The sequence below is a fragment of the Pomacea canaliculata genome, linkage group LG4 (genome assembly GCF_003073045.1).
Source record: "Pomacea canaliculata isolate SZHN2017 linkage group LG4, ASM307304v1, whole genome shotgun sequence".
Classification (NCBI taxonomy): domain Eukaryota; kingdom Metazoa; phylum Mollusca; class Gastropoda; order Architaenioglossa; family Ampullariidae; genus Pomacea; species Pomacea canaliculata.
The window spans coordinates 19,639,002-19,666,944 of record NC_037593.1 but is presented as its reverse complement, the minus strand read 5'-3'; the positions used below and the strand labels follow the sequence as shown (position 1 = coordinate 19,666,944).

Here is a 27,943-nt window from a genome sequence, read left to right as displayed (position 1 = left end):
CTGCGTTTATAGTACATTCCTCCTGGCTTCCTTCCATCTATCCAAAAGTAAAAAAACAGTTTTTAGAAGTGACAGCGATCTGTCTTGATGATCCTGTTGGTCCATCACACCCGGTCTACAGAACTTCGTTAGAGCCTGTCTACGATGTCAGTCAACAGACGAAGCTACATTATATCAAAGGTGAGTATATATTGTCTACTGTATCGTGTTATGTTTGTGATTGTGTGTGTGACCCTCTACTACAGGTCTCTGATTTTAAACGGGTGTGAGCGATGTTAAGTACCCCTTCATGCGACTACCACCCTCAGTTTATCTGATGTGCAGGAAACATTGATTGTACTGGTAATAATCTGAACACTAAAACAAACAAGGAACTATATTATTTGTAACTTCCATTCCCACAATTCCCTGTACGAGTGACTACACACATGACCCTGTGCGCCGTTAGTGTTCAACTGCTCATCTAGTTCGAATCCTGTCAATGGCAGAACTCTTCTGTGGGTCCACAGCCAGCGTTGTTCTCTGAAACACGCACAAAAAGAGAGGCCAATCATTCCCCTCACCCTCCCCTTTCGATCAATTCAACAATTTCCCTATTCCTCGGGGAAGTATTTGTGGGGGAGAGAAAGGACAGACGACACACAAAAGACCCGATCTCTGTGTATTCGCAACCGTTGGTGTAGAATGTTAGAACGTGTCGAACGTGTTTCCTGGGGAAACAAGAAGCGTGCTCGGGCAAAACCAACTTCCCTCGGCGCGAGACTTCCTCATACACCAGCACCCAGTCGGTTGTACAACGATGACGTCGATCCATCGGAAGTGAGACAGGCTGCGGACATTCCGTGCTCGACATCCCCGACAGGCCTCGCCTCGTGCAAAGCGCAGTGTCGTCATTCATTACCGGTGCTGCGCTCTCGGGGGGGTCAAGTTCAGCTCTCGCGCGCGCGAGACGAGGGTTGGCCCACAGCCCACAGGCAGAAGGGGGAATCCCTCGCGCTCGTGACGCCGCGCAGCTGGCCCTATAAGCACGCAGGCCCGCTGCGCCCCGCGCCGGAGTTTTCCCATCGTCACAAATGTGTGTGGCTCATCGTGACCCACAGTCGTCGTCACACAGCTGGTCCGCGCGTCCTGCTCTCGGAATTTGAGTCTTGTGTTCGACCATCAACCCTCGACACCATCTTCTGCTCATCTTCATCTCTCCTCCCCTAAAAAAAAAACCAAACCGTTGGCTTCGTCGTCTGCTGCTTCGTGGCTGACAGTCGGAGGCGGGGATCGATCTGCCAAGGCCGGAAGGTACAGAAAGTGAGTGAGGGAGAGAGTGAGATCAGATGAGAGGATGACGCCAGGAGAGCTGATAAACTCGCCGCACTGACTTGCTGCACTCTACGCTGCGGCACACGCAACGCTTTCGCCTGCGTGGCAACGGCAACAAGAAATTTGTCAAGTGCGGGGCTGAGAGTGTGTTGGAGTGAGAGACAGAGAGGAACTCTTCTTTGCGACTTTGAGTAACTTTTCTTTTCCTTCCTTCCTCGAGCCCCAAGTCGGCGCCGACGCAGGAAGACAGCGAGACGTCGATGCATCGGCGCCCAGTGTGTCTGCAGCAGCAACAGCAACAGCAGTCTGCGAGACGGCGTGCTGCTGCTGTCATGTAGGTGACACGTGCAGGTCTGTGACGAGGCTGTGAGACCCTGTGAGACCCTGTCATGCATCAGGCAGCAGCGGCAGCGAAGTCGGTCAGTGGCTGTTATTAGGAGAGAGAGAGACAGACGCACACACATCACAGACAGCGATGTGCGGCTCCCGTGCACCAGAGCCGCGCGGCAGACGTGAGACGTACGGTGGCTGCTGAGCACCGGGGTGCTTGCTACCCCCCATCTTCCTCCGGTACCGCAGTGCATCGCTCTGCCGTCAGTCAATACACGGAGAGGTCAGTACTGGATGCCAGTCTGCTGTCCACCGTCGATAACTGCTGCTGTTGCTGCTGCACCCACGACTTGACCGTCACCACGACTCGACATCTTGCCAAGCCCCTCCCCGACCCCTGAGACCCCCTCGACCCCCTGTGTGAGCTATTTGTGGCTCCGTTAAACCCCTCACCCACCGAGGAATCAAAGCGGTCGTCAACGAGGGATCTTCAAAGGTAATCTCATCGAAACTTGATCAGAGGGGTGTTGTCACCTGTAGGGATACAGCCACCCGAGTACTAACAGCTCGGGTACCTCTTCTTCTGTACTGGACTACTACGTCGTTCATCGTTCGTGACAGTGCGGGAGCCGGACACTTCCACGGCAGAACGTGGCCACGTCGCTTTCGGGCAACACCACCATCACCACCACGACGACAACAACGACAACAACGACGACGACCGACGCCAGAAGCGTGCGAGGGCTGGATGATGATGACGATGGTGCTGGGCGCTGGCGGCTGCGATTACGACGTCCGCTGCGTGGTGGTTGGCGATGATGCTGTTGGCAAGACCAGCATGCTGATGGGGTACGCCACCAACCGCTACCCCACCCAGCACGTGCCCTCCGTCTTCGACAACTACGCAGGTACGTCCTCTCGCTTATTGACTCATCATCGAGCGTTGACGACACGTGTTGCCGTGATTTCATCATGTCGTTTCTTGCTAAATACCTTTATAGTTAAAATCAAAGGGTGGGTGTGCATGGGGCAGCCAGGGGTGGGGATGGGAGGAGAGATATTAATGTTTCCAGAAACCTGGAGGGTTTGCTCCTTTTTTTAAAATACAAGGCGATGGTTTTGTTGTGAGTCTTAGTGTTGATGTGACTATTAAGACTTTCTTCTTGTTGTTGGTCTTCCCACAAATGTGACTCAGTGGATAAATATTACACAGCCACCCGTATTCACTGCCCGGCGTTCCAATGATTTCTTGTTCTCCCGCGTACTCGGGTACACGTGGGGAGTGTTTGCATCCTTTAGTTACGGAATAAATATCGGAGCTGCGAGTCTTATAGGTATATGAACTTGTTTTTGTTGTTGTTGTAGGCATCTGTGTCTGTGTGTGTGTCTATGTGTATGCGAGTGTGTTTTCTGTGTTCTATCCCTCTATGTGTGTGTGTGATGTGTATCCCTATAAATGTTTATATGTGTGTTTGCGCGTGCCCCTATGTGTATAGCTGTGTATTTTCTATGTTTTCTCTGTGTATGCGATATTGCGAGCGTGTATGTGACGTTTATATGTTGTCTGCGTGTTTTATTTGTGTGTCTGTCTGTGTGTTCTGTGGTGTGTCTGTATGTTCTGTGTGTATATGTGTGGACTAGTGGCCTTTAGACCTCATGGTGTCGTTGCACTACTTATCGCGAGTTTCGTCATTGCCACCCAGTCATCTGCTGTATGTACCACCATGTCTGTCATCGCTCTTCTAACCTGTCCTCACCTCCCTGGTGTGGACAGACGATGTCACAAACGACCCGCTGACCCACCGTAGTGACAACCTCATCAACACCCGATGATTGCAAAGGTGGGCAAGGCACACCGCCAAGTATCCCCCCCATCATTTTATTTTTACTTTTCCTCCCTTTAAACTCATCAACCGGCCTTGACGTCTGCCACGTGCAGAGACCTGGGTCAGGGTTCATCGGCCAAAATGTGGAAAAAGCTTTGACTGACAGGGTGGATGGTGTGCGGGTGTTGGGCGGGTGGATGGAGGGGAATGTTGCTGAGAAGGTTTGGTGGGGAGTAGGGAGGGTTAGGGAAGCAGTTGTAGAGGGAGTCAAGTCTCTGCAACTGCCAGCCACCCTCTGGTGGTGATGGAGGGGCTCAGTAGTACCCGGCACTCACACCGAGGGACTATTTCTAGAGGGAAAATCAGTTCCGCGGGCGGAGTCGTTGTGGTGAGGGAGGCGACCAGCCAAACGTTTGCTGGAATCGATGGCTGAAGTGCGCGGACCGTTAACTACGTTTGAGTCCGTCAGTCAGTCGTCTGCCTTCTCCACACAGAAAGCTGGAGGGAAACAGTGCCCGGGAGACAAGTAGGAAGCAGAGACCAGAGAAACGTTGAGAGAAGAGATGAGAAGCAGAGAGAAGCAGTCCTTCTATACTGTTAGTTCGGACATGTTAGTTTTTATCTTTTTTACGACTTTATTTTCTTTGTGTAAACCATCCTTGCCTCATTTTATACCTTTTTTGTTCATACATTTCATCTTACATTTCTTCTTTTTAACCTTTTTATTTAATCTTCACACACACACGCACCCTGCTCTACTTCCCCCACCACCACCAACACTAATTAACCCTAAAGCCGGTGTGTGTATATTACAACATCGAGAAGGTTATCTAATGCGATTAGTGGATGACTGGAGAAGTAGAGGAAGATTAGATAATAGAGTCTCTCTGACAGTCAGTGAAGTCGTGTTACACAACAACCAAACCTTCAGGCTCTCAGTGTGGTGTGGAGGTCTGTGACACCTGCTCCACGTGTCATGTCACCCACCATGTTCACTGTTCATTGTTCATTGTTCCACCCAGAGTTCTCACACACGGTCGCCACAGCTAACAACTATTACATGGCGACCCTTTATTGGGGTTTGTATTTGGCATTTGTGTTTGAGCCCAGAAAGCGGGAGGAAAAGGCGCAGGCCCTGTTTGCCGCCTGTCAGTTCCTTTCCACAAAGCACGTGCGCTCCGCCAACTGTCCCCCCGGCTTGTGTGGGGGGAGGAGAGGAGGTGCGGGAGGGAGCTTAATAGTGATTGTTTTGTGATGGACCGATTCTTAGAATGCAGCTGCATCCAGTTTCCATGGGCAGCGGCAGACGAGGCGGCGCAGACACAGACACGTCATCAGGTGTGGGGCGCGTGGCCGGACACACAACCGATCGGAAGGCGCTTCGTCATCAGTTAACGGAAACCATTCCCTTCTTTTTTTTGCATGTCATTTGATTTTATCCGTGATTTTTAGAGGACTACATCTGTGCATCCTCCTCCTCCTCATCATCATCATCATCATCATCCCCGTTATCAACACTTTGGGAGGAGATACTAGGTTCATTCAGTCTGATTTCTGTACATCTGGACAAAGTATCAAACAGGATTTTTGTGAGGTTTGAACTGGAGCCGCCACCAGCAGGTGTCGCCAGGGTTTCGGCCACAAACATTGACTGTCAGACAGAAAAAGAAACATGTCTCCAGTCTCCACACAGGACCCTGTCTGTCGGCCATCTGTCGCACCACTTGTCCGTCCTAGGGAGCAGGGTTCACTTTCATGTCCCCGTCCCTCTCTGCTCCAAACCACTGCAGCCTCTTATCGCTGTCCATGCAGCTGTTTCTGTGGTGATAATGTTTTATCATGCGTGGACAGTTCAATCTTCTCAAAGTCCGCCTCCTGTACAGTCAGTGTTCCATTGCGGCTTGTGTCTGTTGTAAAGAAATCTTTTTTCCTCATACGGAGAAAGAACAGGAAATAAAACCTTAACTCCTCCTCCTCTTCCCTCCTCCTCCTCCTCTTCATCAACAACAACAACAACAACAACAACGACAGTGAAACAGTAGTCAAGTTTAAGTCGCAGCACACGGGGCACCCACCAGGTCACGTGACGAGGGTAGATAACCGTTAATGAACCCCTAATGAAGACGACCTATGACATTAATTAAGACTCGCGATGTTTATATTTCACTAAAGTCGGTGCATCGTCTAATACATGACCTGTGTGTAGACTTTCCATACATACTCACTTGTCGCTAAAATACTTCGGTGGAAGAAGCAAACTGTGAGCATCACGAGAGGTTTGATCGTTTCTCACACACGAGAGGACCACACTTCGTACACGTGAGTGAAATGCATTTGTGAAACGATCTTTATGCACGTGCACGCGCATTCGGCTAATTTCCTCAGTTTTCTAGCATCTTCTAGCGAACATTTCCCTGAGTAATTGCCTCCCCGTCGTGTGGACCCCGCAAACAGTGGTTAGGTTGTTTTTTTGTTTTTGTTGTTTGTTGTTTTTTTGGTGGGGGGAGGGGTTTGTTGTTTTGTTTTTTATTTAAGAAACGCCGGTTCATTTCCTCCGACATAGTCTGCTCTTCTTCTTACCTGCACTCACGCATTCTCTCTCTCTCTCACACACACAGAGATACATGCTCACACACACACACTGACAGAAATACATTCACGCGCAGACACACCACAGAGACATGCGTGCGCATGTGTGCATGTAAGTTTTTATCAGACAGGATGCAGACAAAAGTGTTTTCACTCTCGGATGTATTTTTAAAAAAAGGAAATTCAGGACAAAGTCGTGTTTTCTTGACTTCCAGAGGCGTCCTGCCGCTGGCCGGTCATTCGTTTGTCGGTCAGTGCGTGTAGACACGTAGACCAACCCACAGACCACAATCTTGTATGATTCCTTTTTCATTTTATTAATTACCAGTTACACTGAGAATGAGTCACGTGCTCACTCACTCACGGGTGAGAGGTTTTGTGACAACTCGCTTGTCTCTTGACAATGACAAGTTTTATTCTTAATTAGAAACGAGTTGTTAAAGAGTTGGAAGCTGTTTGCTAATGTCACCGCGATACAAGAACAGGTGAGCACACACACACACACAGATACACACAATTCACTCTGGAATTCTCAAGCACACTCACTTGCAGACACGCAGGCAAGTTCTATCCTTCACCACATCCCCAAATATCCAAAAGCATTTCTAACTGAGCATGACCGTTGTATTCCCAGTAAACGACTTTTACTCGCGTGGGTTCATCTCACCTGTACAGACATCAAAGCAGGTGTCACCTGGTGACCTTACCAGGTCGCTGACCCGCCAACACAATCCAGCCGCGCAAAAAAAAAAAAAGGTTTTATTTTCATTTTATTTTGCTGGCGATAAAGCCAGAGATCGCAGATGAGAGCCTCCTACAGTCTGTCAATCCCGAGAGGTATAAAAAGCTTAGTAAGCAGGAGCACCTCGCACTTACCGTTAGCCCTGTCTTCAGTCTCATCACCTTGGGTATTATTTCAAGGTCCTCGTGCAGACGACGCACTTTATTCACGAGATACCCGAGTACACGAGCATTCAACCGTGAAATATTGTCTTTAGAGAAAGAGAGAATAAAATAAAGTCGGACAGTGCAGATACTGCGCCTGCCATTGTGCACACACGTGCATCCTGTAGCAAGTTCTTTGTGTGGGTGTTGTGTATGTATTGTGTAGATATTGTGCAGATATTGTATATATATATATTGTGTGTATAAATTATTGTCCATCAGGTCTCAGGCTGTAGTGTGTCGTGGGTTTCCGGGTTTTCCGAAGTGTCGTCTGCTCGCTGATAATTCAATCAACGGCAGTTTCCTGAGGGGAAAAGAGAGAAAATAAAATTAGAAATCGTTATTTGTCAGATGAGCTCAGGCAGACACGTCAGCCTCGTGATATCGTAGTAGGGGAGTAGGGAGGGTTAGGTTGTAAGATGAACTAAAGGAAGCAGAAGACAATTAACGGTCGTAACAAAGGAAGTTCTTCCTTCTAACAAAAGTTCCTGATGTCTACTTAGTTACATCACGTGATTCACAAAACTGATTCCACTCTTGAGGTTAGAACCTGACAGCAGGGTGAAGACAAGGTTTCTACCCGAGCACGGCTCACGACGGGTACACAGCATGAAGTGAAGTATTGCCACAAGTAAGTGCTGAATGTCCAGGTGAACCTACCTACAAACTTACAGGTGCACGCGAACTGCAAGTACTAGCAGACGATATACGGGTGGAAGGAGGGGTGGAGGGATAGGGAAGAGGGGAGGGGTAGAAAAAGTGCGTGCGTTGAATTATTCCTGACCTCGAACCGTCGTGACCTTTGAAACAGATCCCAGGTAGGATAATCCTCTTTCTTTTGGCCGTGAAATGTTAATGTTATCACTGTGTCTGAACTCTGACTTACCGACTTACCCACGTCACGTCTACCTGGGGTGGGCACGGAGAGTTCCTGTATTGTAGTTCACTTACACTCAGATCATAAAGGTCGTCTCACTCACACTGTGTACCTGGGTCTGGCTGTTCAATGGACTGTTGACAGCAACAGTGTGTCGACACACTCACACACACACAAACTGTATTCTGTCTGTCTGCACGCTGTCGGGTAACGGCTGGACGTGCGGTGACAAGCGGGGGTTCACACCAGGGTACAGCTTTCAACAGGTCTGTGAACTTTGACATTTGCAGGTTTTTAAAAGCCTCGTCATAATAAACAATGATGTAGAGTATGACCTTACTGTGTAGCCACAGACAAGTCTTCACGAGACTATTTCAGTGGTATCACTGTGAAGGTTTGTTCTTAAAGCAACAAACTGCCCAACCGTCAAATTTTCAAAAGTCGCGAGTCGGACATTTATTGGCAGGCAAGTCCGGACACCGCGCTGACCGAATTCCAGGGTCTGAAACTTTGATCTCAAAAACTATTTTGTTTCCTGTGGCTTAGTCAAACGTTTAACGACATTTCTCTATGCTAAGAGGGTCTTTAGCCACGTGTCAGCACGTTGATGGGTTTCCTAACGGTTCCTATCAGTGACTCGTATCTACGTCGGTCACAGTTTCCTCCTCTCACAAAACTACGTTTGTAAACTGCGCAGACACTACACCTACCTACATCCAGTTGTTCTGCTGGATAAATAAAGTTTTACCTTATCTGTCTTATCTGATATCTTAAGCCCCACAAAGCTGCTAACGAGACACGCAAATCTTCGGGGTACGTGGTTTTACGTGATCAACACGGTGTAGGGTAGTTTTACGTGACTCGCTAATCCACACTGTATAGGATGTTACATGGAATATAGAATGGCGTGTGACAAGTAGTTAATACTCTACAGGGTGGAACATAATTCCCTAATTACAAGCTCTTTGCGTTGTTTCCATTCTGTAATTTCTTCATGAGCTTCCTCGGGTGCTCTCCAAATAACACAGAGGGCGGAGATGAATAGTTACACTTGTCTTTAATCTGGGTAGTCGGGTAGTCGGGTAGTCCTCAACATAACAATATGATTGTATTTGGTGACATCCTGTACTGCAAAACCAACATGGCTAAGGTCATTAGGTCCTCATTCCCACCCACTCTAGAAGTTCCCAATCAGACTCATTCCTCCAGATACAAAAGTTTTGCTAACCTGTATTCTCCAGAAACAAATGTAGACATCTACCCTGCAGCACCATTTTCACAGACCTCATTTGTCAGTGGCTTCTGAATCAGACCACTTCAGTGACTTTTCTCAACCAAACTGTAGAACTTCGTTCCGCGAGACAGTTGCCCGACACTCGGGTGTGTATCGACACTTCTAGTGCATCGTCTTCGATTGCCTCTCCCACGAGTACCCTTCGTCCAGTTCGCTATAAATACCCGCATCACCGCCGCTCGATGGAAGGGTTTGTAAGTTGGATGTTTACACACACTTTTTTGTGTTTCTTTGATCTTTCAGTTGATGGTTATGTCACTGTTGACTCTACTGGACTTGTGTTAGAACTGGACTGAACAAATGATGGAAGGAAGGACGGAAATACTTGAAGCAGATGAATATCTTGGTACAAAGCAATTTCATTTTTACTACTAGAGCAATATTTAAAATATTATTCTCAAAAGAGTAAAGTGAATTGTGGTATAAACTCTATATCTATATGCAAGTGTGTAGAGAAAGGTAGATGTCTGTACGCAGCCCCACCCGAACTCTACCCACCCGTATGTCGATGCAGTAGAAGCCCACCCGGAGCTCGCTCGCCACGCTGTGTGGTGGTTGTCGTGGTCGCAGCGCCTACAGACAGCAGGCGGAGCCGCAGACATGTTCACAAGAAACGGTCTGGAAACAAGGAGTTCAATGCCAGAGCTGGGAGGAGACTGTGCTCCGAGGTGATGGAGGGTGATGGAGGGACGGGCATGAATGCATCCTCTTGCTGCCATCGATTGGCTGGTTGCGTGGGAACCGAACTGCCGCACTTTCACACCGCAGACTCCGTTTGATGGAAAAATCGTTGGGGAGTGGTGCGGGCTGGGCACAACATGGCCGCGCTGTGGAGTGAGTGAGGGAGTGAATGAGGTCGCTGTTCATTAACGCGCGGGAGGTCAAGCATGAATGGAGATGTCATGTAGTGTAGTGGTCACGTGGTGACTGAGCTCCCCGCACACACACACATTTACGCACATACACGCACTCACGTACACACACGTACACACACACACGTACACACGCACACACACACACTCATCCTCTTGTCCTGAAGCACGACCATATAAAGCCAGCCTCACTCAGTGGCAGCATGCTTGTGAAACGTGTTTCGTAAACACTACAAGGGAGACGGTATGTGAGGCTGGCGAGCTGCTCTTAGCATTAATTACAGAAATTCTTGCCACGCAGATGTACAAACAAGAACGGAAGGAGAAGGAAGATCACACAGACAGACAGACTTAGCCAGCAGGCTAACGAACTTAGCTAACTTAGTTATGGGGCACTAAACTAACAGACACTAACACAGGAGGCGCAGCAATAAACCTGTAGTTTAGTGGAGACGATAACAAGGCTACCTTACCTCGCTTTACAGTCCAGGTGGGGAACCTCCACCCGTGGGCATATTCGGCCCGCGACACATTTGATCCGGCCCGCCTTTGCAAATTTTAATAAATCTCTTAAGCTGTTTCCATAACAACATAAATGTGTATGTGAATGATAATAATTACATTTTGAAGGGAAAAGCAAGGAACGGCCATAGTGGGGTAGACACGACACCTACACATGAGAGGATAGACAGGTGTGCTTATCGTCAGGCTCACCCCGGTTTATCGATTTTATTGACATTGACGTGTTCCACTTAGCGTCTTCACACACCTACAAGTGTCGACATTGCTGTGTATGCCATGGATTTTCAAAGGATCTGAAAATGAGAAATCTTTGCCTGTTAAAATATAATTTTGGTTTATGAGTTTATTTGTGCATGTGCAAGCACGTCTGCGTGTAGTGACGCGTGAAAAAACCGTCATTGTCGTCGCCGTTGTCGTCGTTGTCAACCTTTTGTCCTGTCGATGGTAACTGTCACGGCCCTAGTTCTTCTTTGAGAGCTATCCTTTGGGATTTGCTGTATGTCGGACATGTTACGTTGTGGAGTACGTCACCTTGTAACGCCACGTAGACTTGCATCCAACAAACAACGGACGTTCAGTCACGTCTCTCCTCCAATCACAAAACACCTCACATCAGGGAAACGCTGGTTTCGCGTTCGATTCCCTTCAACTTAGCTCCTGAAAAAAGTTTTTCTATCTTTAACTCCTTGTTTTGTTTTAGAGAAAATATCGTATCTCCTTTGTCGCGATGCTAGTATCTTGTTAACGTCCCTCACGTCATCTTTACGTGACACTACGTCTGAAACCTCCGAAAAAGCAACTGTCAAAATCCTCTCCTCCTTGCCGCGCGAGCTTGGGACCTGACGGTAAGTGCTGATGACTGTACTGGCAAACCTGTGGAGAGCCTCTCTGTCACCCAGTGGCTCGTCACAAGGGCCGCCAGGGCAGGGCCGCCAGACAGATTTGTCCGGTGCTGGACAGAGCACATCAGGCAGGCGCGAGAGGGAAGAAGTAGTCCGGTGTCTAGACAGACGAGAATCAACTCTCCACTTGTAGCTGATCCACTGCCCAGGTGGCAGCACCGTCTGAATTATAGAGACTGAAGTGGCGAAGCTAACCGTCAGACAGGTAGTTCCACAGGTGACGTCAGTGTGACGTCAACGAGCGGGGTTCACCTGTGGTGTTGGCGTATGTATCACCACCTCCATCATATATATACACACACTGAGCGGCGTGATAAGACCTGGTGTAAACATTTTCATGTTTGTAAAGGCAGAAAGAACACGAAGCTGCACTCAGACATGACCTCGTTTGTGACCTCTGGCTTTAAGATGAGAAAAGTTCGATTCCAGGTCAGACCTAGAAATCACAGTACACCTACATGTCAACACTATCGTCAGTGTGTTTCAGTGACTCTCAGCTTGAATATTTGTGTGAAACTGTTTGTTTCCAACGAGAGAGAGAGCACATAATGTTACAACAATCTGGAAATAAAGAGTGAACAGTCCAAGATGGTCCCGGACCGACTTCTATCTAAAGTTCATTAACTAATTATGTTCCCTCATCAAGAAAATGCAAGAAGACCAAAACTCTAATACGAATATTTTATTCGACGCACCAAGAAAATGTTTAATTAAGTTGTTTCAGTAAAAGACCCGCCATGTGTGGCTTCTTGTTATTTTAAATTACTACCATGAGGTGATCTTTTGTTTTCGTGTCGATGATGATTTGTTTACCAAATGATGATTGGCTGATTACGCATTGTAATTATCGGATTACTGGTGATTACTGATTGACTTCATGGTGATAATGGTTCAAATAGGTAATTATTATTAGATGTAATGTTTATTATTAGTTTACATAACGGTAAATATTGGTGAGTGTATTGGTGAGTAGTCGTTCACTGGTGTTTATTTGTTTACACATACGGAAGGCGGAGGGGGTGAGGCAACTGTCAGTTTGTTCTCCTATCTTGTCAGTGTAGACAACGGGTGCGATCTAATGAAAACATCACAAAAAAGATAACAGGGATATAACCAACGTTCGATATTTTCCCAGAACATCTTACTGCAAGCAGCAGCACTCGGAATGCTGCGCGGCTGACGTTCTGCCTCCGCGTGCTACAGGACCCGGCGGTGAGAGGGCGACTAACGAAGTCACCTGCGGCATCGTCAGGTAGATATCCTCCGTGTCTAACGATTTTATTTTCCTGGAGCCTGGCCGCTCCTCCACTTTCACATCGACCGGTGGACTCCCAGAGTGGCGACAGATACTTGCTGCAGTCGGCCTCCCTGTCGCTGACCCCGCGCGGTGCTGCGCTGACCTCCGTCGTCATGCGGCGACTTCTGGAAACTTCCGCCACACGCACGTGGCAAAGGTGGGAGGGCACTGGGTCTGGGGTGTGGAGGGCAGGTAGGATTGGGTCTGGAGTGTGGAGGTAGGTAGGAGGGTCTGATGTTGGAAAGCCTGGACACAGGGTGTTGTATGGGTTCACCCTCCAGTTGTTCTGCTTGAAGCGGGTGGATGGATCGACTGCTTGGAGACCTGGGTGAAGACAAATAAGTAGTCTACTCTCTTGATCCCAAATAACAGGGAACTACTTTGTGGCTGTCTGTGGGTCTGCCCCTTGGCGACAAGGCAGTTGGTCTCAATTTAGAGCGGATGTAATTGGGGAACATCAGTCTCTATCACTTAAACTCAGCTTTCCTTTTCCTTTTAATCCCAAACCTTCAAGTAAAATCCCGCAAAGAGATGTAAGTCAACTTTTGCTCACTCACCCACTCAACCACACCAGTGCTCACAAAAACCAGAATTCTTTTTAAAAACTGGATTTTTTTTTTGTCGCGCAAAAAAACTTCCAACTGAAGTCGTTGGCGACACCTGGCCGGGGGGAGAGGGAGGGGGCAGATATCTAGCCTTTGTCTCGTCTGTTGTTGAGAAGATAAACAAAGGAAGGGATTGAATGTTGCGCATGTGACACGTGGCACGAGTGTACCCACCTGGCAGTCATCAGCAGCAGTTCTCGACCCCGGGGGTCGTGGCCGCGATGCCTCTACCTGCGTAGTTGGACGACTAGAGGTCGCTTCAGTGTGCGGGGGTCGGTGGAGGGCGCAGTGTGCTGAACAGGCGTAAAGACGCCGAGACCCTTGGCTACGGTCACAGGTGTTACCACATGTTTGTGTGGCAGTCATCTGCAACAGTTGTTTCCTGGCTGCCACCATCACATAAACATCACACAGAAAAAAAAAGTATCTGTGTCCATAGCAACCTGTAAAAATAAACAACCTTCCTCCCACCGCCTCCATTACCGTACTCCCCTCCCCTATCCCAGGAAAGGGAAACCTTGCTAAATCTGGTTCTGGACTAAAAATAGCAGCACAACAGTGGCAACGTACACGTCATTGTTGTAGCAACGAGGCTGTGTAACGGTTGTGAATGCGGTGAGACTACAGACCTGCAGCACCGTTCCGCTCCGGTGAGCTCCCACGTTGACTGGTTGAGTGAGTCGACATGGAGTTGAACATTGTCACATCTCCAGGAGAAGAAAATGTCGTTAATCACTTGTACAATGTTTGTCTTTCAAACGCCGAGTTCGCCAGCTGTTGCAGGATCCATGACATCCGTGATGTCGTCTGCTCCGTCGGCATCTTCAGACAAACGCCGGGTGTGGTGTTATCGGAGAGAGCGACATCTAGAGATGGCAGCACACAGCTTTGATTGATTAATCGTGTGTTTGTGCTGAAGAAAATACAGACCTTGTGTGTGTGTAATTATCTCAGCATTCCTAATCACATCCTGACCGCATTAGAGAGGCAGGGTCAGAAAGCATGTCGCAGGGTTTGGCAATGGGGTTCAGAGGTCACAGGGCATGGAACGACTCACTCTCGCTCATTCACTCACTGAAGTGCACAAAACGAGAAGAACGAGTGAACATTTGTCAAGTGCGGTTGTCATTGTTGTGTGTTTTTCCGAGTGCCTGTCTCCTCACGCCCACTTTTCTTTTGTTCCGTGACCTCCTGTGGCGCAGCGGTTGACGCCTGTCACCGATACAGTGAGGACTGGTTGTCCTGGGTTCAATTCTCGTCTCAGGCACGCTGTCTTTTTTTTCTTCTTTTTTTTTAATTTTAGCTTGGCCATGATGTAGCCTTACTTGCTGACTCGGCGTAAAACATCAATTATACCCCTACCCTACCGGTGACCTCCGCCCAACCCAGTCATCGTCAAACATTTGAGAAGAATTAGTCGTAGCTTCTGGGCATGGCGGCGTGGTCACTACTGTAGGTCCACGTAGACTCCAACAGCATGCAAGCACCGATCTCCGACTACATCAACAACATAACTACCTCTCCCAGTCACACACACACCACGACCACCACCACCACCACCACCATCATCATCACTAGGGCGCCTATCGTCTACCGTCATCAGAGCACGCACGTACCCCTCTCCCACCGCCACCACCCCTCGACACACACATAACCCACCCGACAGTTATTATCTGCGGCTGAGACCGCCAACGAGACAGACAGACTGATAATGGCCGACGTGATCAGTATCGACCTCGTTGGACCGTTAAGTGGCTGACAGCGCATGCGCTAGCAGTCCCCCCCCTCCAGGAGAGTCTACAAGCAGACGACCAGCGAGAGTCGCTAACTGTCAACGTCACTGATGTCGATGACTGCTCCTACCGCTGTTAGAATATTTCTCTATCACTGGTGCCTCTGTATCTTCTTCTTTCTTCCCTTCATCTTCACTGACCTCACATCGGTCTAGATCGACTGCGGCAAAGTCACAAACAAACAAACAAACAAACAAACAAACAAACAAACAAACAAACAAACAAACTAATTAAAGGTGTGCAATGGTGTACAATGGACCCCTACCTGTAGTACTTTTTCAATTTCTATAAATTGCTTTATGAAAGGGTGTTATACGATTCTATCATCATCATCATCATCATCATCATCATTGATGTTGTTACTCACAATTACTGGTAAAGAAGAAGTGAAAGACGCAAACATATTCTCGAGGAATGACCTGGGTCAGTGTGAGGCCATTCACCTGTGATGGCGGCAGAAGACAGACGGCCCACCTCAAGCATCTTGTCCAGGTGGCTGGATGTGTGCAACCGGAGAAAAGCAACCGAAGCTCGGCAGCCTCTCCAACTATGGCGGCGCATCGATCATCGTAATAGTCTTATTGTCTGCATACAAAGATCGCCGACTGTCGTGTGCAGTGTGTCGGACTGGAATCCCAGTTTTGTGACCGTTACATCAGCCTCTGCACCGTCTGACTCCGGCATTTGAATGTGAAATGCCGGTGAACAGAAGTTGGTTGTTTTTTTTTTAATAAATTCGTTTGTTTGACAAAAGTACTCACAACCGCTGCATTACAGGCCCTTCCTGATGTCATGACACAGTCACGTGACAATAAGGCGGTAAAAACATATTCTGTGTAGTGTAGAGGTTGTTCTCATGACGATGTTGATGATGGAGTTCATTTTCTGAGAAACAAATGAAAATGTTTCCCATATGTAAACAATAATAAAGCTGTTCACAAAAAATCCATCACCTGGCATAAGTAGATGTTTCTCCGGATACAGGCGCTTGCATGTCAACCGACACTTTTGTCTCCTCCTGTCTCTCTCCCCCACATACAGATCAACGATGGGTCAGGGTAGGTGTACCCCGCTGACTTTGCTACCCTTATTTGTCGGGGTGTACACAGTAGGTATGACAGTCTGGTGGTTTGTATTTGCTGTAGTGTCTTTAGTGCAGTCATCGCCACGTGGACCTCACAGTGACCTGCTGTCAGGAGGTCACCATGCTGACCTTTCTCCTTGCGCAGCTTCTTTCTGTCTTCTTGTGCCGGTGACCTTTGACATTATGCAGGCGGTTTACTTACAGAAACGACAGGGCGTGGCCTGCTGCCTCCCTCCTCTCCCTCCATCACACATACACACAACTTCTGTACATGTACAGGGCGTCAGCACTTCCATCAACGTGTGTGGCAACCGTCTGATGTCTACAGTACATCTACAGGGCGTCAGCACTGCCATCAACGTGTGTGGCAACCGTCAGATGTCTACAGTACATCTACAGGGCGTCAGCACTTCCATCAACACGTGTGGCAACCGTCAGACGCAGGTTGCTGCAGCAGACAGCAGGTCCTGTCACGTGCCCAGGGGAGTTCATAAAAAGAAAATCACATCAAACTGTTTGTGATTAGCTCGCTGACGAGTCGGGGAAAGTTTAATGTTGCACGACTAACTCGTTAAGTGAAAGGTTAAACGCTTCCAACGGATTGCAACCTTCACATCGTCTGTCTGACTTGATGAGTGGACGGTTAAACAACGGATTAAAACCTTCGTGTAGTCTCTATTTTCTTAAGTGAAATGGTAAGATCTTACAAATAATTTTAAACTTTTTTACATTGTATACCTGACTCGTTCAAGGCTAAACACTCACGAAGAAGTTACACTTAGATGATGTGTTGAACTTTCTGAATAAAATAAAAATAAAATAAAATACAAAACAATGCCGCAGTAAGTAAACATCCATGTTAGCATGAACTCCTTAAAGACAATTAAAACACTCACAGGTGAGACTTGCCAGGTGATGAACTCGTTAAGTGGAAGTAAACATCACAAAACTTCAACTGACGAATGTAGCATTACTCTAACCATCGTTGTTCGCCTCACAGATGATAGATAATGCTAGAGAGAGGAAATCACAGATGATACTCGTGAAAGATAGTCAGAGATGATAGTACAGTCGATGCTACAGAAGGGAGGTCGCAGAAGGTGCCACAGGAAAAATAAAATACAAAGCCGAGCGATTGTGGAAGAGAATAGTCAGTACCAGGAGGGAGAGACAATGTCACTCTTTTCAAATACCAGTGAAAAAAAAACCAACTAATGCCATCCTGATTACACATTACTACAGTTTAGGTTAAATTGAGCTTACTGGGCGAATGCCATGACAGCTAAGAAGATAATACCGACCAGAGGGAGGTGGAAGATTATCAGGACTCAACACGACGACGGTTTCCAACAGGAAGACACACAAAGCATGGCCGCCATCACACAGACTTTGCAGGAAACGACCCACTGACCTCTCGCACGGATCCGTCCTGGTCGCCCTGCACCTTCACACACTCCTTGCTCGCCATTCGATTAGCTTTTGTTTGTTGATCTAGTCGCCAGCAAACAAGCTTCTTTTTAAAAAAATAAATAAAAATCGCAGCCTAGTCTTTCCTGTGCGATTATCTTCTCGCATCATCATACACATCGTGATTTTCTGTCTTTTAAAGAACCGTTTGTGTCAACTTGGACAAGACACGAAACTGCCCTTCAGTCACTCCACCCTGATATGGTTGACTGTTATAGGGTGTGCACCCTGGTCTGGGTTGACTGCTATAGTGTCTCCACCCTGGTGAGGGTTGACTTATATTGTCTGCACCCTGAGCTACAACACGACAGTGGACACCCGTTTGAATGTAAGTAGATTCCGACAGAAGACAACTCGACCAATAAAATACTGGAGGAACTTCAACCCAGGTCGACCTGCTATCGGCATTGTGTTTGGACATAACAGTTTGATGTCTACACCCGGTGATGTAACCGCTACCTGTGCCCTCACTAGACGTCATGATGCTATAAATAGCAACAGATGGAGGCCTTCCTCGGACAGGTGTCCACAGTGTGTGAACATGAACACGTGCAGAGCTCGGGCTGCGTGTGTGTGTGTGAGGAACTTGTTGGTGATTGGGAGAAGTAGCGCCCTGGTGTCTGTGTCATGACATACTAGTGTCTGTCTGTGTGTCATGACATACTAACGGCTTGTCTCTGTGTGTCATGACATACTAGTGTCTGTCTGTGTGTCTCTTTGTTTCTGCGTGTCATGACATCATCAGTGTCGTTGTCTCTGTGTTACAGGCACTGTGCGGGTGGCCGGTCGCGAGCTTCACCTACAGATCATCGACACGCTAGAGGAGGTGAGTACTAGTCACTCCACGTCTCAGTCTATCATTTCAGTCACATACCTTCAACATGATACCTCATACAAGCACGGCAAACAATAATAATAACACTAATAATTACTGTCGTTATCACTGCCATCACCCATCATCGCCACCACGAGAAGGCAGCCGGTTGCGCGAGTGATGATGGATTCAGGGATTGCACTGCAAGAACCTAGAACTATTCAAGCGCCCGCACGTACACACACACTGTTACACACACACTCTCACACACATACACACTGTCACACACACTTTTTCTCTCTCTCTCACACACACACTCACACACTAAAATACCGAGTAATACTCGTACAGACATTCTCGGCGTGTGGCTGGTCTGTTCGAAGATGGACAACATGGGACCCTGTCTACTGTTTGTGTGGTGAGGATTGTTTGTGTGCTCAGCTGATGTTGTCAACAATCAATAAACAACAACACGTTCTTGACCTACTTACATCGGAACGCAAGGAGCCCGAGCAGACAAAGTGACGAAGTACCACAAGCACCACAAGTACCAGTATTTAGCCATGCTGTGCACATGCGCAGTTCCATCTCCTGCGCCATTAACACATCAACAGTTCTACAACACAAAACAACAAATATCTTTATCTTTTTTTTCTCTACAACCCTGTAGAAAGAGACGCAGTTTTTTATAGTCTAAAGAATTCATTTATCTAAAGCTCTGTCTGTGGCACATTTTTGTAGATGAACTTAACTACCACGTGTAGGACCTCGACAGGGGAGAGTAGAAGCAGTAGATGACTGGCTGCGGGTAGAGGTCAAGATTGTCTGTGATTACAGTTTCTAGTTTTCCCAGCTAGAAAAATGAATCTGTGAATGTACTTTAATGATGAACTTGATAACAACGAGAGAAGCAAGCTTGCAAGTCTGCTCTCGCCTCTCAAAAGATTTCTGTTTTCCGTTAACAGGACAAAGTGAACGCTCTCCCTGAGAGTGGGCATGTTGACAAACACATTTACACGAAATAAGATGAAGAAGGAACATTTCCCAGACGGATTTTTAAATGAAAATTACACAGAAGGCACTTGTCTGTGATATGTTGTTTGTGTGAGGCAAAACCTGACATTTCTGATGAATACATGTCACGGAGTGTTTCTATATACATGTCATAGACTTTCTATACTCTATCTCATATATCTCTATACTCTATACATGTCATAGACTGTTTCTATACTCTATACATGTCACAGTGCCTCCATGCTCTATCCTCAGTGTTGGGAATTGAGTTTAATGTGCCTCATGGCCTGCGAGGGTTAGACGAAGACTAAAATATTTACCAAGAGGTATCTGTGTCCCATTGAACACTGCTAATATTTCTGACAACTGAGTGCTCATGCCTGAAGACAGTTTTAATGTAGTCATGGACACTGCCATGTGATATGGTTGTCATGACACTGCCATATGATATGGATGTCACGGGCAGGTCACGAGAATGACATCAAGTATACACAGGCGGTTGAATGATTAGCATGGAGTTAATAACAACTAAAGAAGGTTACTGTTAGAGAAAGAAGAATTTTAAACAGGTGATGGTGAGAAGAGAACCGCGAGAGACAGGACACAGAAATTAATGGATGTTTGATGACAGGTAAGAAGCAAAAAGGAAAGAGCGGGGAAACATATGGACCTGGCATCACTTGTACAGTATTTTTCCCTCTCTCAATCAATCACACAGAGAAGGAGAATAGGGTTTTATGCCAATCCAACAACTAGTGCTATATCACAGAGAAGCAGCTCTGTAAACAGCCCGGTAAACAAACGCCGCACGTGTGGAGAGAGAGATGGAGAGAGAAGGAGAGAGTGAGCGGTGCTCCTGACTCGTTGCCTGGCAAATCACACGATCCATTTACAGGCAAGGACGGAGACCGTTGCAATTCTTCGCCAGTCCCCATCCCCCCCCCCCCCCCCCGTGTGTTGTCTCTGTGTGTCTTGGCCACCCCACACCTCTCCCCTAAGTGTGATGTAACAAGAAAGTCAGAAGGAAAATGAGAGGAATGTAAAACGTGTTTAGTTTGATGAACCTCGCGTGAGGTGAGTAGAATCTTCGCAAGTACCTCCAGCATCCCTCCCAGTACCCGCCATGCAGCTGCTCGCCCTGCGCACCCCATCCTGGCATTCCTGCCTGCAGGTTGCAGCGAAATTAGGCGAGGTTGGGTACCTCCTCCTCTCTTCCTCCTTCTCTCTCTCTGCCGTCAGGTGAGAAGTTAGTCTGCGAACTGCGGGAGGATTTGCGACCGCCGCGAGGCTGGCGAAATCATTTAAGAATATTTTATGCGTCCCGTAAGTGGAACTCAAGGATTTCCCTCTCTGTCTCTCCTCACAGGCATTTCTTTCTTCCTTCTTCTCACTTGCAAATGTTCAGCAGGTTAGACTGAAGTCGTTTAGTTCTTGTTTGTTTCCTGGTTTGTAATGTAAGATTTTGTTGTTGTTGTTTTTGTTTTTTGTGTGTGTGTGTGTGTGTTTTTTTGTTGTTGTTTTTTGTTTTGTTTTGTTTTGTGGGGTTTTTTTTGCTTCCTCTCGGAGTCTTCCATTTCATAGAAGCATTTCTTAAAATTGACTGTAAATATATTCAACAGCCTTATCAAAACGGGTTTTTAGCACATTTGAAGGTAATATTCAGGATGTATCAACTTAAATATCTAACTTTGTCAATGTCAATATTTTATTTTTATTTCCGGTACTTTTGTGAGCCAGTCTCAAAGGGTCTGACCGTCCACCCTTTATTTATATAAATTTGTAAAGTTGGAGAAAAATAACAAATCCTCCATTACAAACTGCTACACCTTTGAGTTTAACTCCACAGGTGAGGAACCTGAGCTGTTAGTGAGTTCTCACTCAGTGTCCGGGAGAGTAACTGTGAGCTGTGGAATGTTTCTTGTCCACAATCCCCTCCTCCACCTCTCGCCGCTGTTTCGTTAATTAGACAGCAAGTCTTAATTAGACAGCAAATCTTAATCTCTGGAGTTTTAAGCAGGAGCCTTCTTAGTCTGATGTCGGTGTTTACAAACAGAATCATTCTGGGGAAAGAAGAAGATTCAGCAAGTCCGTTGCCATGAGTAACGACCATCCACACGGACACGCCCAATTTCAGTCTCGGATTCTTGGCTTGAGTCGCTCGTAACATCTTCCTCATTGCTTCCTGGCGATTCCTCTCCTGACGAGAAAAGCGACCGCGCGGCTGGAAATAGAAGCAGGGAGGAGGGTAACGACCTATTACCCAGCGACTAGTCTCTGGCAGCCAGCCAGTCCACGCTCGGCAACGCACTGACACGACTTGCAGACACCAACGGCACCGGCCCCCAGCGCGAGCCCTCAGCTGCATTCTCACCCACAATTAATTCTGCATAATGAACGCCGTTATTAACGGAGAGGTGGCAGTCAATGAAGACAACCCGACGACATCGAAGAAAAGGAAAGTAAACAAAAATAAAGTTATTGATCCTGTGAAGAACGTGTGGTGGCCATGGCGAACGTTGTAGGTTGGGTGTGATGTACATCATTGCTAGGATAGCTCTGTGGCTTTTTACTCTAGAGAGAGAAAGAAAGTTCCTACAGTTCCAGAACCTTCTTTCGTTGCTGATGTCTTCCCTTTTTTTTTTTAAATTCTTTCCAGACTTAACCATTAAAAATTTCGAATGTTGTCAGCTGATAGCCGTCCAGTCCGTCTGTGTTATTCCAGTCGCATGCAATTTTAAATTCCTTTCGAAATTTCCAGAAGACGGTCTTGTGATCAAACCTAGTTTTTGTTTCTGTGGTAGATAAAGGACTTACACCACTGACCGACTTAATGTCGCGGTGCCGGGCAGATGCAGACTTACCGTTGCCCCATTGATTAGCGACCGTTGTTAATGACTATTTTAGTAACGGAGCAGCTCGCGGCCTGCAGCCCGTTACACGGATGGAGAGAAAAATCAATGCGCTTCCTCCTACACCGCGGTTTGTGTGTCAATCAGTCATTCAGTCTCTGTGTCTGCAGACGTGCGTGTCCACCAGGCATCTAGGTTTGTGCGTTCGTGTGTGTGTGTGTGTGTGCACGTGTGTTCGTGTGTTCGTTCGTTCGTGCGTTTAATGTCTACTATGGTTTGTTTTGCATCGTTTGCGGCGCTCTTATGTTTTTAGCCTCCTTTTTTTAAGATGAGAGAATGTGACAGCCCTGCACAGTCCATGTCTGTGGGCCAGAGTATGCAAGGGAGACAATGCAGTTTGCTCTCAAAGGGAGGGCAGTGCGATGCAGTTGACATAAACTAAGGCGGGGGGAGTAGGAGTGTGGGGGTGTGGGGGATGGATCGTCTTCATTGCTATTCAAAAATCTCCTGTGCCATGTGTTTGGTCAGTGCGTCCCTTGGTGACACTGCCCGACCGCACTTTCTCTCCTGTGTCATTCTCAAGGGTCAAGAGGTCGTGAGTGTCAGCAGCAGCAGCACCCCGCCTCCTGCTCTCCTGAGTGGCGGGGGATGGTGCGTGAGTGCGTGCCTGTGCATGCGATGCGTGTGTGTGGAACGAAACTGTTCGTTTAATCACGGAATATCTCCTGACTGTTCAGCTTCTCTCATTTTTCACTCCATCTCTCTCTCTCAGTTTGTTCATTCTTCCTAGAACATTCTAGTTTGTGCATAAAAACACGGACTCACACTCTCTCTCTCTCTCATGCACGAACGACTGGCACGTGATCTGCATGCTAGCACGGTCAGGTAAACTGATAATAGTTCATCAGCTGCTAGGTGTAAGAGTCAGCGAGTGCGATCGTGGACTGGTGCCTGCTCGATGATTGCAATCTTCTCAGTTGGAGGACAAGGGATAGAGTAGCGGGGAACGATGGAAAGGGCTAGGGTAGAATTGGTGTTCCTCCCCGAGCCAGCAATTAAAACTATGTCCCTGCAAGGTAGCCACCCTGTAAACAGATGCCACAAGCAGAGAAAAACATCACTCCCGCGACGAGAGTTGAACCCAGGGCAACCAACCCTCGTTGACAGGCGCTAACTGTTGTGCCACGTGACCTCCCGAGAAGGTTCGGGAGGACAAGAGAAGCAGACAAGAATAAACACACACATACACACACAGAAAGAACATATTTACTACTCCAGCCTGCCACTCTTCATTAGCAACGACCCAAGCTACAACCAACAGCAGCAACAACAAGGATGTTCGCGAAGATTTTTTTCCGGTGAGAGGAGATGGCAGATAATAATACCAACAGCGTTCCTTCGTAATACCAACGTGTGATTACTCAACTGTTTATGCAATCTGAGCAGCCTGTTACACAATCTGTCAGGATTCCATGGCGAGGACTCGCAGACACCCGGAGAAAGTGAAGACCGAAACTTTGCTGCCAAACAGATGCGCATTTCGGGATGCAAAACATTTCTGGTTGTGCGCATGACAGCGATAAATCCGGGCTCCTGGCTGCTCCCCGAAATTAGTTCCTTTTGCTTTAATCTTCTTTTTTAACACGGCCTGTCTGTTTTCTTGAGATATCTAGATTCGAATCCGACCCGAGAAGGCAGCTCGTCTGTCAAATTAGCAGATAATGTCAGAAGCTCTCTTTCTCTTTCTCTCTTTCTTTCTCTCTTTCTCTTGGTGTGTGTGTGTGCGTGAATGAGGAGAAATCGTGAATGTTCTATTTGATTCATATCCACTTCTGATCAACCTTCATGCATACTCCTTGACTAAGTTCGTGTCGTTCAAAAAAATAAAATAAATAAAATAAAATAATGTTAACCTTTAGTGTGCTGTGGGGAAGTCTCTCTCCACAAATATCTGTAACGTGCAGCACGTGTGACGTCACATTTACTGTTTTTCCTCTTTTCATTTGTCTGGCAGGAAGAGAGTCCCTCTGTTCGGCTGAGCGAGTATCCAGGAACAGACATTTTTGTCGTCTGCTTCTCCGTGGTGCGGCCGGAGTCGCTGCAGAACGTGGAGGACGTGTGGCTTCCGGAAATCCGAGCGCATGCGCCCCACACGCCATTCATCTTGGTCGGAACCCAGGCGGACCTGCGAGAGGTGGACGAGATCCTCGTCATGCTGCGCGAGAAGGGTCAGCAGCCAGTCTCAGCAGCCCAGGGGTCCGGGGTGGCTCGGAGACTGGGGGCGGCCTGCTACATCGAGTGCTCGCCGGGTGTGGAGAAAAAGCTCCGCAAGATCATCAACTCTGCCATCGCATCGGTACTGAAAGTGAAGGATCCTTCTTCTAGCAATGGCCACAAACCCTGCACCATACTGTGAATGGTCGGAATGAAGGAAAGAAGAGAAGAAAAAAAAAAAGACTTGATGACTTCATTCTGAGGATTCGAACTCGAGTTACTCCAATCCACTTGCCGTCTTCGACACTGTGAATCATACTCATCTGGGGTAATATTAAGTTCTCTTCCCCAAGCCAAAGCTTCCCATGAGTCATTAAAAGAGAAAGCATTATCAAAAGACAACTGCCAAATCAACGTTGGACGTTACATCCTTCACCAGGCGCCATAACACACTAACCCAATGAGCAGAGAAAGTTCAAGCAAAAGGTCATCAGCACAAGCCTCAGGCACGACACTGAAAACAACAGAACACGCAAAACTTCGTGTATACAGGGAAATGTCCATCGCCATGTACTTAGTTTACAAATGATCATTGAAGCAACAACAGTTGAAAGGTCATCAGATGACAGTGTGCTGCACGTTAGTTTACATCCTGCAATCAAAATGTCATAAAATAACTTTTTAAACGATATCAAAACTGCACATTGCCTCGATAATCTTCCGACATGCATGAATTGTTGTTCGTCGAGATGACTGTAAGACTCCTAACCAACCCTCCCCATTCCTCCCGCGCTCCCATACCCCGGGTATCTGAAAATAACCTTATTTTAGTAAATCGCTTTCAATCTAACAACCAGGCTGTGAACTCCTCCCTCTCCCAAACTTCTCTGGCACTCGCCATCACACATACAGCTACTTGGGCTTTCAATGACAGACAGACGACAGACAGACAGACAGACAGAACTGGGAGGCAGCACGGCTGATCCAACGGCCATGAATGACGTCACTTCCAGATCATCTGGTTTTCAGCTGGACGAGCTGTGACGAGGAGAATCGGACGAGGAGAGGTGACGAGAAGGAAACAACCTGCTCATACCCTGCCCATAGCTTTGTGTGTGTCGGAGCTTAGTTCCCTTGTCTACTTACCACGAGGGTAACGAAGCTGAGTGGTAAAACTAACAACTGACTGCTTACAGTGCTGCGTCCCTTGGACTGCAGATCCTTTCCTGCAACGCAATAAAATTCAGAATAAAAAAACAAACAAACAACGGTGGGAGGGAAAATGACCAGAAACATCGCCGGAGACAAATATTTTCCCAAAGTGTCTCGCGGGTTTTGGCGACATCTTGTCCACGCTGTAGACATGATGAGTCAGCACACCCGAAATGATTCCACCCAAGCTATTTTGTCTTTCACCAGGTCTCGTCGACGGACTTCTGTGAATTATTTTTTTCTTGTCTACAGGAAGTGACGTGTGTGCACAGTGGAGTATCCTCGAAAGGGAGCTGGTCTTTCTGAGAGCGAGAGTTAACCAATCAAAGCGAGAGTTTCAGATATTTTTTTGAGCTTGACTTTTTGAGAGAAAAAAAAAGTTTCCGACAAAAGGAAAGGATTGCTGCGCGACATTGTGCTTGCTAACTTAAACGCTACAGATGTAAACAATATGTTTGTAATCGCTAGTGTTTGTTGACTTAAACATGGAACATAAAACTGTCGAAACGCACATAATATTTTCTTGTTTCCCCATGTAATGTGATGTAAGTGCTAATATTAGAAACGATGTTTTGTGAGATGACATCTGAGATGACCCTAAAGATTATTTTCCTGCCAGTTGCAGTCAGTGTCGTCCTGTGTTAGTCGATGGTTTCCGGTACCATTTCCTTAGACCCTTGAAACCCACTTTGCTGTCGATACTAGGTGGGAGAGGTTACAGCAACAGGGTTTGAAATTGTGAGCAGAACATCTCAACCTGTTCATTGAGTGGTTCACGTGTGACTGTGTGTGTGTGTCTGTCTTCTTGTCTGTCTGCAAGTATGCATGTTTGCATGTGCATGTGATCGGGTGAGCACTCGCATGTGTGTGTGTATGAGAGAGAGATGGGACCGAGAGTTAGGACATGCGGACACGCAGACAGAAAAGGGATGGATAGAAAGACAAATCTCTACGATGCAGAAAGTATAAAGACATGTCTGTGTTAGTAGTCGTGAAAGTAATAGTTTGTTTGACTAGCAGCATTGCGACTGAAGACTGTTTTGTCTAGTTCTAATAGCTGTGAAGTTCATGATACTCTACTAGCAGCAATTTGTCTCCCGAAGACTCAATTTGTCTACGTGTCAAGAAAAATACCTGCTTGTGAAGCCGTTGGCCGATGCTTGCCGCTACAGGTGTTTAGTGTTACTCGATGTTTGGATGTAACACCCTCTCCCCCTCCAAACCTTTCCCTTAAGCTGACACCACACGGTGTGACTAAGCTAAATGAAACAGGAAGCCAAGACCTGGTCCAGCCATCTGGAAAGAAAGAATCAACAATCAAGTAAACAATCGTGTGCACAGACACAGATTTGTCCAACAGTCACGACGAGAAGCTAACATTTGAATGAACACTTGGATGAACAGTCGTCGTGGCCACTCCTTTCACTTGCCTGGGTCAACCTGTGTGGGGGTCAACCGTGCTGTCCTCGTAGCTGCGCAAGTGCCTTGTTTCACCCGTCATATCACACCCGCATATCGTCCGACGTGCGACTACGGCCACCCCTACCCCAGCGATGACTGCAGCGGCAACCTTCAACTGAGACCATCTCGAAAAGCAGTGAACCTTTGTAGTGTAACGAGCGGAAAGTCTGAAAGTCGTGGGAGCCACTCATGCGGATCCCCCACCTAGAGTTTTGTAAGTCTGCGGGTACCTCCGCCACCCGCCGCGCCCACTGCCGCTGCCGCCACCGCGCGCCGCGTCGCTGTATAGGATCGTGGTCATGGATGTGGTTTTCGTTCCAAGGGTTGTCCTGACTGTAGCGAGCCCTTCATTCCTAAGCGCCGTGCTCAATTTTCTACATTATTTATGTAGTTTTCGCTTTTGACTACTACACTTGTTGGCTTTGTCACCGAGGATGCTGTCCGATGTTTGAATAGACGACTAGAAACTACACAGTATTCTTGACAAAAAAATAATAAATAAAAATAAAAAAAAATCTCGTGGTCCTGAGCAGAGCCAGATGACTAGTACAAAATGAAGCTGGACTTTATTTACTTCAGTCAAGTATTTGCTTTGGTCTTTGATCTTGTGTATTGGCTACGCTGGCTATACATGTGCTTAGTAATAAACTGGACATAAACTA

At 47.2% G+C, this 27,943-nt stretch overlaps 1 protein-coding gene across 1 annotated transcript; it reads left to right on the top strand.

Annotated features, from left to right (window-relative positions):
* Positions 1-904: 904 nt before the first annotated feature.
* On the top strand, positions 905-27,943 carry LOC112562428 (cell division control protein 42 homolog). The gene is made up of 3 exons (XM_025235693.1): positions 905-2,552; positions 18,485-18,543; positions 24,409-27,943. Exons 1-3 carry the CDS (start codon positions 2,393-2,395, stop codon positions 24,808-24,810), a joined length of 621 nt encoding a protein of 206 aa, XP_025091478.1. The 5' UTR covers positions 905-2,392; the 3' UTR covers positions 24,811-27,943.

Coding starts and splice junctions, on each gene's coding strand:
- LOC112562428 (XM_025235693.1), top strand. CDS start 2,393: ATGATGATGACGATGGTGCTGGGCGCTGGCGGCTGCGATTACGACGTC. Junction 2,553..18,484: donor CGTCTTCGACAACTACGCAG/GTACGTCCTCTC, acceptor TCTGTGTTACAG/GCACTGTGCGGGTGGCCGGT. Junction 18,544..24,408: donor TCATCGACACGCTAGAGGAG/GTGAGTACTAGT, acceptor TTTGTCTGGCAG/GAAGAGAGTCCCTCTGTTCG.